The sequence below is a fragment of the Trichosurus vulpecula genome, chromosome 6 (assembly GCF_011100635.1).
Source record: "Trichosurus vulpecula isolate mTriVul1 chromosome 6, mTriVul1.pri, whole genome shotgun sequence".
Classification (NCBI taxonomy): Eukaryota; Metazoa; Chordata; class Mammalia; order Diprotodontia; family Phalangeridae; genus Trichosurus; species Trichosurus vulpecula.
Window position 1 is genome coordinate 215,588,496 of NC_050578.1, and position 12,862 is coordinate 215,601,357.

General features: G+C 49.9%; 1 protein-coding gene across 1 annotated transcript in view; it reads right to left on the bottom strand.

The window, feature by feature from the left end:
* ADAM33 (ADAM metallopeptidase domain 33) overlaps positions 1-12,862 on the bottom strand; it is a 32,638-nt gene that overhangs the window by 11,004 nt on the left and 8,772 nt on the right. The window contains exons 2-5 of the mRNA XM_036764642.1: positions 7,043-7,122; positions 816-892; positions 460-538; positions 92-168 (exon numbers count right to left, since the gene is read on the bottom strand). Of these exons, the coding sequence (XP_036620537.1) occupies positions 92-168; positions 460-538; positions 816-892; positions 7,043-7,122 (313 nt within the window). The remainder of the gene's footprint in view (positions 1-91; positions 169-459; positions 539-815; positions 893-7,042; positions 7,123-12,862) is intronic.

The following is a 12,862-nucleotide window of genomic DNA, read 5'->3' on the forward strand; positions in this document are numbered from 1 at the left end:
TCCACCTCGGAGCTCTCCTCCCCACAGAGGTCCTTCCTTCCACACCGATTCCCCTCCCAGGACCACTCCCAGTCCAGGCACACTCCTTTACCTGATCCCGGAGCAGGAGCTGAGGGCAACCCAGGAGTCCGGGAATCCCTGCACGTGGCCATGGTAGTAGCAGTGATCCTGAGCAGGGGTAGAGGGTTGGGGGCGGGTATTAACCATTAGCCTCAGCCTCTGGCCCTGCTTCGGTCCTTCCATCTTAGTCACCAATCTCATTCGTTGGGGCCCCTGAGGGAATGAGGAGTATGCCCCTCACCCAGTTGGGTAGTAAGATCTCTCTCACAGTCGGGATTAAGGATCTCTGCTACTCCTGGCAAGACTCCAGAAAACTTCCCCAACTGCACCTCATCCCAGAAGATCCCATAAGTTCCAGCCCTGTTCCCTCCCACTACCAATCCAGGGATCCGGTCTCACCGTATGGTTGGGGGCCACGGTCACCGGCTGCCCATCCGGACCATAGTGGGTTTCTGTGTAACCCTGAGCCAGCAGCCAGCTAAGGAAGTTAGAGTAAGGAGAGGCTTAGCACCACCTTCTCCAGGAAGCCTTCCTTGGTTGACACCCCTATTTCTTCCTCCCTAACTATCTAAAAGCACATTCTCCCATTTCTTGGTATATGCTTGTGATAATTTGTTTTTATTGAAGAGGGATTAGGTTCCACCCCATCCCACCCTGCTTAATCTGACTTCAGTATCACCTCCCTCTAAGGCCCATCAGTACCCAGTGAGCCACTACTTGCAACTTGCAGACTTCCCAATCTCTCCTGGACTCACCGGTTTTTCTTCAGGGAGAGGAGAAGTTCCTTGCCTTCAGCCCTAACTGACAACAGGGCCTCATCTGGACTTCTGATCTGGGTGGAGGAAAGGTCAGGAGAGGGTAAGACTAGGGTAGGAACAAATAGACGACGCAACCACCCTCTCCACTACATGAGTTATGATGCTGGGCATTTGCTTGACCTGTCTGAGCTTCTTTTCTCATCTTTTCCTATCCAGAAATGAGATATACTTGGTTGAGATAGGAGTGAGGGAGTAAGCTGTATGTAGAGGAGACCCATAACATCCAAGTACAGGCCAACAGTGTTACCCAAACATATGTCTGCTCCAAGCTTCCCTTTCTTGCTGCCCCATCCATCCAGAGTGGGAAGACTTTAAGGGAAGGGGAGGGGGGGCAGGACTTCTCTGAAGAGAGGAGAATGAAGGCTATATGTGTGTTTCTGGAGGGCAGGGAGGGGAAGGAGGCTGTGTGGATCTGATGAGACAGGCAGTCTGAAAGGTTGGGATCTAGATGTTCCAGATGCCTCAGTTCTCTCCTCACTCTAAGCCTCTCTGACTCTGTCTGTCCTATATCCCCACTTCTAATTCTGCCTCTAATTTTCTCTGTGTATATCTGTCACTTAGTCTCTAGCTTTCTGGCCGTGTCTTTATCTCCCTCTGTCTCCCCCTGGATCTTCTATCTCTGCTCTGCTCTTCCCATTTCCATCGTGCCCCCAAGTCCCATTTCTGGCTGAGTTCCTTGGGCAAGCTAATTCTCTTTTCTTTCCCTAGCCCCTCTGGCTCCTCCCCCATCCTTTCCCCATCATTAAGTAAACAAGATTTATTCTTGGGCCCCTGAAAGGGAAACTCAGCTTTCTTTGCCCCCTTAGCTGGAGTCACTCTGGCCAGTCTCCTGCCTCTCTCCCTTCTCTCTTCTCTGTATGCCTTTCCCATGGATGTCTTTCAGTTTCTCTCTACCCTATTTGAAATGTGGGAGAAAGAAAGACAGAGAGGAAAAGTGGGGGGGGGGGGAAGACAGAGAGAGAGAGAGAGAGAGAGAGAGAGAGAGAGAGAGAGAGAGACTGACTGACTGTGTTCTCCAGAGAAATGCCCAAGAAGGCATGAGACCATTTATGATGAGTATTGGGTAAGTGATAACAGACAATAAAGGCAAAAAGATTAAAGTTCTATGGGGGGTTTTGTTTCTAATTTGTGATTTTACTGGTATAGGAAATCTCTGCTACTAATGCTGATGGGCAACTCTTCTGTAACTTGGACTTAGAGAGCCACGGGGCACTGAGAGGTTGGCTTGCCAAGGGTAACACAGCCAACATGTGTCAGGGGCAAGTTGTGAACACGGGCCTCCCTGACTCTGGGCTGGTTCCCTATCCCCTCTGCCAAGGTGCCTCTCCTAAGTCTGAGTCTTATGATTGGGTTCAAAAAGTCAGCTTCCAAATTGGGGATAGGGAAGGCTTAACCAGATATCAATTTCTGTGGAAAAAGATGGGAGGGCTTTAATGGAATGTAAGTTCAATGAGTCAGTACTGCTACACACACACACACACACACACACACACACACACACACACACTCACTCACTACACACACTAATGCTGTCCTGGGCAGCATCAAGAGAGGAAGATCATGAAGAAGGCGATGGTCCCACTGATCTCTGCCCTGCTCATAATATATCCACCATACTTTGTTCAGTCCTGGGCACCATATTTTTAGAAAAGTCTGACAAACTGGGGTGCTGCCTGAGAAGGGCAACCACGATGGTAAGGGTACTGGCCAGGTCAAAGCAAGAACAACTGATGACACTCAAGTCACTTAACCTGAAGAAGACTTCAAAGTGGGGGATGGGGCAGGGAAGGCGTGATCCTTATCAACAAGCATCTGAAAGATGCTTCATGAAGAAGAGGGATGGGCATTTAGACTTGTCCTGCTGGGTCCCCCAGGGACCAAGCTGGGGGCAGGAGGTGGAAGCTCCCAAGAGACAGATTTAAGGAAGAATCTAACAAAGATAACTTCCCCTGGGTGAGATGGGCTGCACCCAGCACTAGGAAACTCCCCATCACAGGAATCAGGGCTGTGGGATGTCTTGAAGAGAAGCATTGGTCAGTTGAATAAGCACATGTCATCGATGTTCTGGGTAGAATTTTTTCTGACTCTGTGATTCATTGTTCTCTGTCCTCTGTTACTTTTTTCTCTGTCTGTTTTTTCTCTAACTTTATAAATACATCTTTCTCCTCTTTCCCTTGGCGCCCTCCCCCACCCCCGCCCCTGCCTCCCTATGCCTCTCTCCTCTTTCTGTCTCTTTACTTCTGTCTCTTCTCTTCTAGCTTTATCTCTCCTTTTTCTTCCTCTGTCCTCCTGGGTCCACATTGCTTTCCCTCTGTGTCTCTCACCATTTCTCTGCATTTTGTCTTTAGCTCTGATAGCCCTCCAGTCTTTAGTTTTTCTTGCTCCTCTCCTCATGAGTCTAATTTCACTCCCTTCTGTCATAGCTCCCTGTCAGTGGGCTTGGATTTCAGAGCCTGGGGGTAGAGGAAGGTCTCTCCTCTGGCTAGGCTGGGAGCCAGAGCACCATCCCCTTCCCCAGGCTGCTCCCTGGCTGTGTGACCATGGGAGAGGCATTTGAATCCTCTAGTTCTAAGTTTCACCACAACTTCAGGGACTGGAATGTTTGTGCTATCCATTTCATGCCATCATACACTGCACCCCCCCCCCCACCCCAGACTTCCTCAGCAGGGTGAGAGAGGATGGGAGAGAGCAGAAGGCCTGTCTCTGGTGACTTTCGGTGGAGACCCTGGACCAGATCCTAAGGCCTCCTCTCTCAGCTTAGGGTGTTGAAGGACAAGACAGGATAGTCTCAAGTCCAGCCCAACTTCTCTCTACCCCTCCTTCCCAATGCCCAAAGGATGAGGTCACCAGCCTAGCTAAGGCTTTTTTGGGAAACATGTACCCTGGTTGGAGTGGGGGGTGGGGTGGGGAGAGGAAAGTCCAAAAATGGTGCTACCCCTCATCCTTGCCCACTCGCTCTCTTCTCCCTCTGCCACTCTGCAAGTCTCTGTCTCTTCCTGTCGTTTGTTTTTATTTCTTAATTTTTGGTCTCTGGTATCTCTCATCTTGACTCATTCTGTCTCGTTTCTCAGCCTTCTTTCTCCCCATCTCAGTCACCCCATTGGCTCCATTTCAGTCTCTCCCCTTCCTTAGGTCAAGCTTTCTTGTCTCCTAAGCCTAGCTCCTGCCCGGTCTCTCGGTTCTCTCGGTGTTACCCCCTCCTCCTCTGCCTTTTGAGTCATCATTGCCATCTGCACTTTCTCTCTGAGATGATCCCACCTGCCTCTGTCTGTCTGGTCTCTACCACTCAACCCTATTCTGGGCAGCCCTAGGCAAATTCCTTCTCTAGGACACAGCTATATATCTGTGCCCTTCCCTGCCCTCCCTGGAGGTGGGCATGTTCCCGAGGGGCAGCCTCTCCTCTCCTCTTTGTCCCCTTTCCCTTTCTCTGCCCCTCCTCTCTCCCAGACTGTCCAATTTCAAATCTCTGTCCCTTCCCTTTCCCTGTTTCTTCCCCTTGACTTTCCACCACTTGGTTTTCTCTCTCCCCTTCTCTGATTCCTTCCCTATCTTGGCCCCCACCCCTGAATTTAGGTAGGAGTTGGTTTTCTCAGGGCTAAGCTTCATTAACAATAAACTCTCGGGACCCAGCATGGCCTCCCATTTTATTTTCTGCCTGGTACCCAGCCATCTCTGACTTCCCATCACCTTTTGCCAGGTGTGTGGTTCTGATATGAGCCCTAAAGGGTCACTAATGGAGAGAACAGTCATATCACCCCAGGCAGTGAGGCCCCCTCTAGAGGAAGCTGAATCAGTGAGGGGGAAGGGAAGGGAAAAAGTGTCTCTATAGTGTCGACTACATGACAGACACCGTGCCGAGCATTTATGAACATGATCTCATTTACCCTCCTCGAAGCCGTATGGGGTACCTGGCTTTCCCATCTCAACCCCAATGCTGTGCTCTCCCCCCACCCCAGGCTGTAAAGAGAGAGTATCACCTTCTTGACACCCAGAGATCACCCAGAGAGTCAAAGTTGGAAGGGGCCTCACCATCATATTCAAACTGAGGCCTGGAGAGGAGAAAATGCTTATGCACGATGAACCAGCTGGAAGGGCTTATCCCAGATCGGCCAGTAGGATGGCCAAGATTTGAACAATAAGAATAGTAGCTAGTGTTTATAGGGTGCTCTAAAATTTCCAAAGCACTTTACAAGTATTATTTCTTGTGATCCTCACGACAGCATTGGGAGGTGGGTACTTTACAGATGAGGAAACTGAGGCAGATAGAAGTTAAGTGACTTGCCCAGGGTCACACAGCTAGTAAGCATCTGAGATCACATTTAAACTCCAGGTCCAGGACTCTATGCACCAAACCACCTGGCTGTCCTAGGGTAGTACAGATCTAAGTTGGCCATATTGGATTGGGGCAGGGGTGCAGAGAGAGGAATGTTTGACTCCCTAGAGACTGTAAGATTTCCCCCCTGTGGAGGGATGAGCCCAGCCTAGCTCTATAATCAGGAGAATTGTAGAGCTATATAGGCCCCAGGAAGGCAGAGGATCACAGGGGGTGGGGGTGGGGAGGAAGGTGTTGACTTGCTAAGAAGCCCAAGTTCCTGCTCCTTTCAGGGAGACCTTGCACTCTAGGTCTGGTCTCTAAAAAGAGAGGGCAGGAAAGTTGTCTTGACTATTTGTCTCTCCCCACTACACTCTCCTCTTCCCTCTCTGAATTGATCATCAGGTTCATTTCTTCTCTGGTCAATAACAGTGGGGAGGAGATGCATCCTAGTCACGAGACAGACCTGAACCAATGAGGGCTCAAGGAGACCTGGGTTTGGGCTCCTAAACCCATGTGTGACTTGAGGTCAAGTCCCTCTGGGGACTTCAGTTTCACCCTCTGTAAAATGGAAGGATTGGGCCAGCTGGTTTCTAAGATCCAGTCCGGCACTGATCATCCATGAGGCTGTTCTCTTAGGCCTGGAGCCTCTGTAAAGAGTAAGAAGGGAGGCAGAAATCTGGTCCCTGTAAGCAGAGTAGGCGTTAATGTTGACAGACGAGCTGAGAAGGGAGGTCCCTGGGGATGGAAGAGCTGTGGGAACTGGCTAGGATGTGTGCAGAGAGATCCTCCCCACACTGGAAGGAGGGCGGGGATAATATTAGGGGCACAGAACAAGGGGCAAGGGGAGGGAGTTTGGGGGGAGCCAGGGTAGAATTCCTGGGAGTTTTGTTTGAGAGACTAAACATTCTCCTGCCCTAGAGGGGTATGTGGGGGGGTAGGACGGCAGCAGCCAGGGTCAGGGCTGGGCCGAGTTCCTGGAAGGGAAAGGAGGGGTGGTGGGTGGGAGAACCTGATCTGGCTGGGGGCTGGGGGGGGTGCAGAAATGACTTCCATGTGTGTGCATCGGTGGCCTGCGATAATGAATTCCACATGTTTCTGGCTTGCTTGAGTCCCCGCCCTTCTGGGCTCTAGCTCCTCTCCTGTTCAGCCTATAGAGACTGAGATGTCTGTGGCTCAGTTTCCCACCAGGGACTCTGCTCTGAGGTGGGGACAGATGACACTAAGCCAAACACCCCAGGGGGAGTTGAATAACCTTGAAGGAGGGACAAGATTACAATCCAGATGGGTACACACACACACACACACACACACACACACTCACATCACTTTTCTCTGGATGGTGTGTGATCTGGAGACCAAGGAGACCGCAAAATTAGAGAAAGTCCTGGGTAGTCAGATAGAAGACCTCAGGAAAACTGAGGAAGAAAAGGGGAAAATGAGACAGAGAAGGGGAAGTAGAAGAAAAGGACAAGGAAAGCTGAGAGAAGAGAAAGTTTTGGAGCTTCCTAGGATATTATAACAGAAGATGAAGGAGAGAAGACAAGAGAAAAAGAGATGACTGGGAGAACAGAATCTGGGGCTTGCCCTCCCCACTGGGCATCACAACCTCTTGACCTTGATGAATTCAGAATGCTGAGAGTGGTGTGGAGACAGGGTTTTCAGGACTGCAGAAGACAGCTGGAGCCTAACAAGAGTGAAGGAAGTGGTAGCTATGGGCATAGTGCCCACTGAGGTGAGAGAAGACAGCTGCTGCCCTTTTGGGCCCCCAAGAAATGTGGGCAGAAGTCATTCCAACCAGCTCTCTGCCTCCAAAATGGCTCCTTCCGGGGGACCCTGCAGTGGCACTGACCGTCTCTTCTGTGCTGATCTCCCGACGGCTCCGGCTGCCCAGCACCCAGTGGGGGGTGACTGGCTCTCCAAAGGGAAGTCCTGAGAGGGGGATACAGAGCAAAGGGTGAGGGGAGATTCCTGAGAGATGACCAGGGCTGTGGTGAAAACACAAAGGCCCATCTCGAAGCAAGAAGGACTGAGATTTGATGCCAAGAAAGATTTCTCTGCTGGAAGAAGGTGGCTGAGGGGAGGGAGGAGGGGAGAAGCCCAGAAAGAAAGAGAGTGTTGTGAGTGTTGTATCCTTCCAGTGTGTGTGTGTGTGTGTGTGTGTGTGTGTGAGATGAAAACGGGAAAAAGGTATAGAAAGAGGAGAGAGAAAGAAATTAAGAAAAAAGGGGATAAAATACCATGGTCATTAACTATTACCAGATTCTGTACAGATGTGCTTGATTTACATCTGTTTGTTTGGATGGATGGATGGATGAATGAATGGATAGACTTTGGGAGAAAGGACAGCAGCAAGTGGCCTGCTTGAGCCCTAGGGGCTCTGAGATATCCCTCTCCCCCCTACCCCGGCTCTGGAGGAAGGATCTGGATGAAGGCTAGCACAGGCCACTTGGTGGACAGGAGAGGGAATGGGAAGGAAGTGACAAGGACCAAGCATTTTTAGTCCCAATCTCTCCCATAAGAGAAAATTGATCGACATTCCCGACTCCAAGTCTTGGCCTGAGGAGTAACAGAGACTTGGGAGAGACACTGTGAGGGAGACAGAAACACTGACCAAGAGACAAGCAAATAGAGACACTGAGGGGAATGGGTACTGAAAGTCAGTCCCAGAAGCAAGGAGACACTGAGGGAGGAGGAGCCAATGAGAGAGTGAGAGAAAGAGAAAAAGAGGAACAGAGATACTGGAAGACAGAGACACACATACAAACAGTCCCAGCCATGGGGGAATGAGAGACAGAGATGGAGAGAAAGAAAGACAGAGACAGACAGAGACAGAGAGACAGAGATAGAGAAAGACAGATACAGAGAGAGAGAGAGAGAGAGAGAGAGAGAGAGAGAGAGATGGAGAGAAAGAAAGAGAGAAAGATGGAGAAATTCACTGAAAAGGAAAGACAGAGACATGCAGAAATAGAGATTTAGGTAAAGAAATAAGTAAAGAGAGAAACAGAGACAAGTCAAAATGCTAAAAAAAAAAAAAAAAAAAAAGACAGAACCAGATAGGGACAGCCCTGAAAGGGAGAGGGATTAGGAATGGAGGCCCAAAGGGAAGGAAAGCCTAGCATCCCTGACTGGTGATTTAGACCATCCCCCTGCCTCCATACCACATGGCCCTTCCTCAGCCCCACCCAAGCCCCAAGTCGAGCCCTCCTCCACCCTGGTCCGAGCCTACCCCTCCTCCCCAGGGGAAGCAGCTGCTGCTCCAGATGTGGGTGGGGGAGGAGTCTATATGGCTTTTAATTCCCTTTTGTGCCTCTCACTTCCCCTCCCCAAGTTGTTTATAGCCTAGCAGTCTAAGTCATGATCTGAGAGAAAGAGGGGTTCGGGCCTAGACCTCCCTCAGTTGGGGGGAAGGGGAAAAGCAAACTAAAAGGGCTCCTAGTGAGTCAGAGGAGAAAGGAAGTTACTCACTAGGCCAAAATGCCTGGAATCTTCACCCTCTTTGGTTTAGCTTCTCTAAACCCCACCAGCTAAACCACTATTCATCTGAGGCTTCCCATTGACCCACAGAGTCTGAAGGGTCCTTGAATGCCATGATGCCTGGCTGGCAGTCCGGTATCCAGCCTGAGACAAAGCTAGTAAAGGAGGGGAGGGAAACGGATGGGTGTGGTAGAATGATTCCCAAATTTGTGTCCTCTGCAGTATGACACTGTAGACCATGTTCTATTCTTGGATACCCTCTTCTTTCTGGGTTTCCATGACACTGCCTTCCCTTGGTTCTCCTCCATGTCTGACCACAACTCCTCAGTCTGCTTTGCTGGCTTGCCATCCAGATCATAAGTCTTTATTGTGGGGGTACCTGAAGACTCTGAGCCCTGTCCTCTCTGAGATGTCACTTGGTGGCCCCATGAGCAACTCAGCAACCACTATTTCAAACATCTCTATGAGGATGACATTCACATCTATATATCCAGCCCCCTTCTCTCTCTTGAGCTCCAGTCCTTCATCACCAACTGCCAACATTTTGAACTGGACATTCCAAAGGAATCTCCAACTCAACACAGTCAAAGCACTCACTCTTGAGGCAGCAAAACATGCCTATGTCAGTGTCTCCTGAGCCTCTAGCAATCTGTCCCCTGTCCCCTCAGGCACTGAGGCTCAACATCTCCCATAATGTCCCGGTGACTACCAAGTCAAGACCCAAGTGCGTAGGTCCTACAGTAGAAGCAGGAGCAGACTCACCCAATTGTCCAGGAAAGCGTCCTAGTGACTAGAACCTTTGGGATGCTAAACTGCATAGAAGACCTAGAAATATCACACAGCCACGCCTAGAATCCTATCTGGTATATTAGACTCTCTCTGGGTACTGAGTTCCTAGAAGTGGCCTCCAGGAAGAACGGCATCCTGGCACCTAGATGGTGACCTAAAGCTGGAAATGTCCATAGTACCCAGAACCACATTGCCTGGGCCGCAGTCACTCAGATAGACTGACTTTCTTGATGACTGGGGCCATTCTGGGAGGCTTTTTAGGATGGAAAGTGGGTTTAGAAAAGGATCAGGCAGAAATGACTCTTGTCAGCCCTCAGTGGCTTGTTCAACCTTCGTCCCATCCCAACTCTGTCACCCAGATGGCACCATCCCCCATACATCTAGGAGCCTCCTGGAAAGTCCCCTTCTCCAGAAAGACTTCCCTAATTGGAAGGGTTGCTTCCTTCCCTCATGTCCAAGTAGGGTATTTGCCTGTTTATCTTTACCTAGGTTGCTCCCTAGTTCTCTAGGGCACAAAGCTCACAGCTCAAAACTGAGGGAAGGGGGGAGATGCCCCGCCTTGGGCATGTGGGGTTGATTCAAACCAGGCTTCTTGGACAAAATAAACTCTGAGGTTGCCTCAGCTTATCTCCTCACATCAACTGCCTCATTCTCACACAGGAAACTCATAAAACTCCTGGGGCCAAATCCAAGGCTCTGTGGCTGCTCCCTTCCCCCATAACCTCATCTCCTTCAAGGAGGAACTCAGAGCAACACTCAGTCTGAAGCCCCTCCCCACCTACATCCCCAGTGTCTCCCAGATCTCAGTATGCAGAGCAGAAAAGGAAATGGGGGGGCGGGGTGTGCAGTGAGGATTGGCCTCAGAAAGAGTGAAGCTCAGATTTCCTGACCCCACCTTCTCCTCAGCTAAACCTTGATCCCCCAGTCTTCTCACTAAGCCTCCACCATTTCACTGAACCCCAACCCCTTCACTAAACGTTAATGTCAATGAACCCCTCTCCTTTTCACTGAGCCCCTATCCTCTCATGGCGATAGCATCTCATTAAGCTCTGATCCCCCCACCAAGCCCTTATCCTCTTACTGAACCCCCACCCTCTCACGGATCCCTTATGCTTTGATATAGATCCCTATTTCTCTCACTGACCCCTTATTTCTACTCACTGAGCTATCATTTTAACCCCCAAAGGAGGATGATAGGCAAGTGGCCTTACTCCAGGCCCTTTTTACTTAGACTTTTATAATAGCCTCCTAACTGGTCCCCTGTCCCTACTTTCTCCCCTCTCCAAAATACACTGAGCTAATTGGATGCTCACTCCCTAGCTCAAGATCATCCAGTGGCTCCCCACTGCTCACCAAAGAAAGCAGAAAACCCTGAGGTCAAGAATCTCTGCAATCAGCCTCCTTAATAAACACTGCTCTCCTTCATACATTCTATGTTTCAACCAAAGGAGATGACCCTTCATCTCCTATTAGGGTCCTACCCTCTCTTATTTCAGTGTCTCTGCATTACCATCCCCCACACTGTAATGGACTTCCCCCCTCACCCCAAATCCTGAATCTCCATCTGTCGAAATCTTTTACTTCCCCCAAGACTCTGCTCCCACCTCCTCCATGAAGGCAGCTCCAGGCACCCTGGGGAGAGGGGTGTTCTAGCCAGATCCAAGGGGTGTGTACGTGTGCGAATGTGTGTGTGAGTGTGTGTGAGTGTGAGTATGTGTGAGTGTGTGTGTGTGTACTCATGTTTTAGGGGGCAGAGGGAGAGGGAGAGGGGGAAAGGTTAAGTACACCCATTACACATGCCTTCAACAACAAGCTTTGGCACTGTGCTAGGCACCTGAGAAACAAAAATGTGGCCATCCTTGATTCCTGATCCCTGCCTGCCCCCCCTCCACATGCACACCTCTGCCCTATCTTCTTCTACATCGGATCATGCTAACTGGTATCCAACTCCTGTTGCCCTTATTTGGGTGTATATCCCTTGAAGACAGAGACTGTTTTTGTTTTTGTATTCCAGACCCTGAGCCCTTGTATGTGGTCCAGGGATGAGGATTTCAGCAGCATGAGGAACTCGACCCAAGCTCACTGTTGTCTGAATGATAGCGGCGGAGAGCTTTCCCAAGCACAGAGAGGTTAAGCCATTTGCCCCAGGTCACAGAGCCAGGTTTTTCTGACTTTGAAATAAATTTCTTATCCATTATGTTTTTCACAATTAAAAAATGTCAAAGTGAATTGGCTAAGGCCTCCCATGCCAGAGGCGTAAGGGGGTGGGCCAAGCAGAAGATCCAGGAGCCGGCATCAGGGGTTTATAGAGAGGAATAAGGAGGAGGCAATGGATTTTGCTTGAGGAAGAGAAGACTTAGCTGGGGTGAGGGGAAGATCTGCTATTCTCCATCCGATCTGAGATAAGGAAAGGATGAGGCAGGGAAGGGGCTAGAGACTGGGAAGAATTCAACTCGATTCAACAAACATTTGAACCACAACAATGGGAACGTAAAAATGGAAAACGACACAGTTCCCTTCTTAAAGAAGGTCCAATGAATCAGCAAGCTTTTATTAAATGCTTACTATGTCTGTACAAGGCATTGTGCTAGGCTCTGGGGAATACCAGGGCAAAAGCAGAGGTGTGCTGCCCTCAAGGAGCTTACGGTCTAACCAGGGAGACAGCTTGACCAAGACAAGTCTATTTAGAAGGCATACAAAATGAATGCAAGAGAATTGTGGGGGAGCTGGGAGAGGCTGCCAGGAGTTTATAATCTGATGAGGCGGGGGGTGGGGGAGAGGGGAGCGGACTGGAAGGGGAGAAGTCCTGTGGCATAGACCCAAGTATAATTCCAGGTAGAATGTGAGCAGGGCAAAATAAGATACAGAGAATGTGCCAGGAGAAAAGCCAAGCACAGGAAGGAAGGAGCTGCAGCAGAGTCCAGGAAGAGTGACCAAGACAGAAAGGAAGAGAAGAAGGTAGAACAAGATGGTTATAGGGGGCTAGCTTACATCATTTCACTTACTGAGTACGTCCTCCATGCAGGAACCTGAGCTCCCACTCTAGTTCTCAAGGCATTCTTGTTTTGATTATAATCTCTCTATGTTCATCCCTAGCAGGGTCCCCGGTGTCTCTGTGGAGGTCTGCCCCCTGGGTAACAAGAATTCAGGAAGCCCCCACACAGACATTACATGAGGCCTCAGGATAGACCCAATGGTCATGCTGCTGCCTGGTAGGGAAAAGAGCCTACTCCGCCTCTAACGCACTGTGGGACCTGTGATTCTGCCCCTTTGAGTCTCAGTTTTCCCCTCCATAGAATGGGTATGGGTATAATTAACCCTGTCTTCCCTCCCTCTTGGAGCTTGCATGTGGATCACATGGGAGAACAGATGGAAAAGATGTGAGTGATCATTATCACCATTGTTA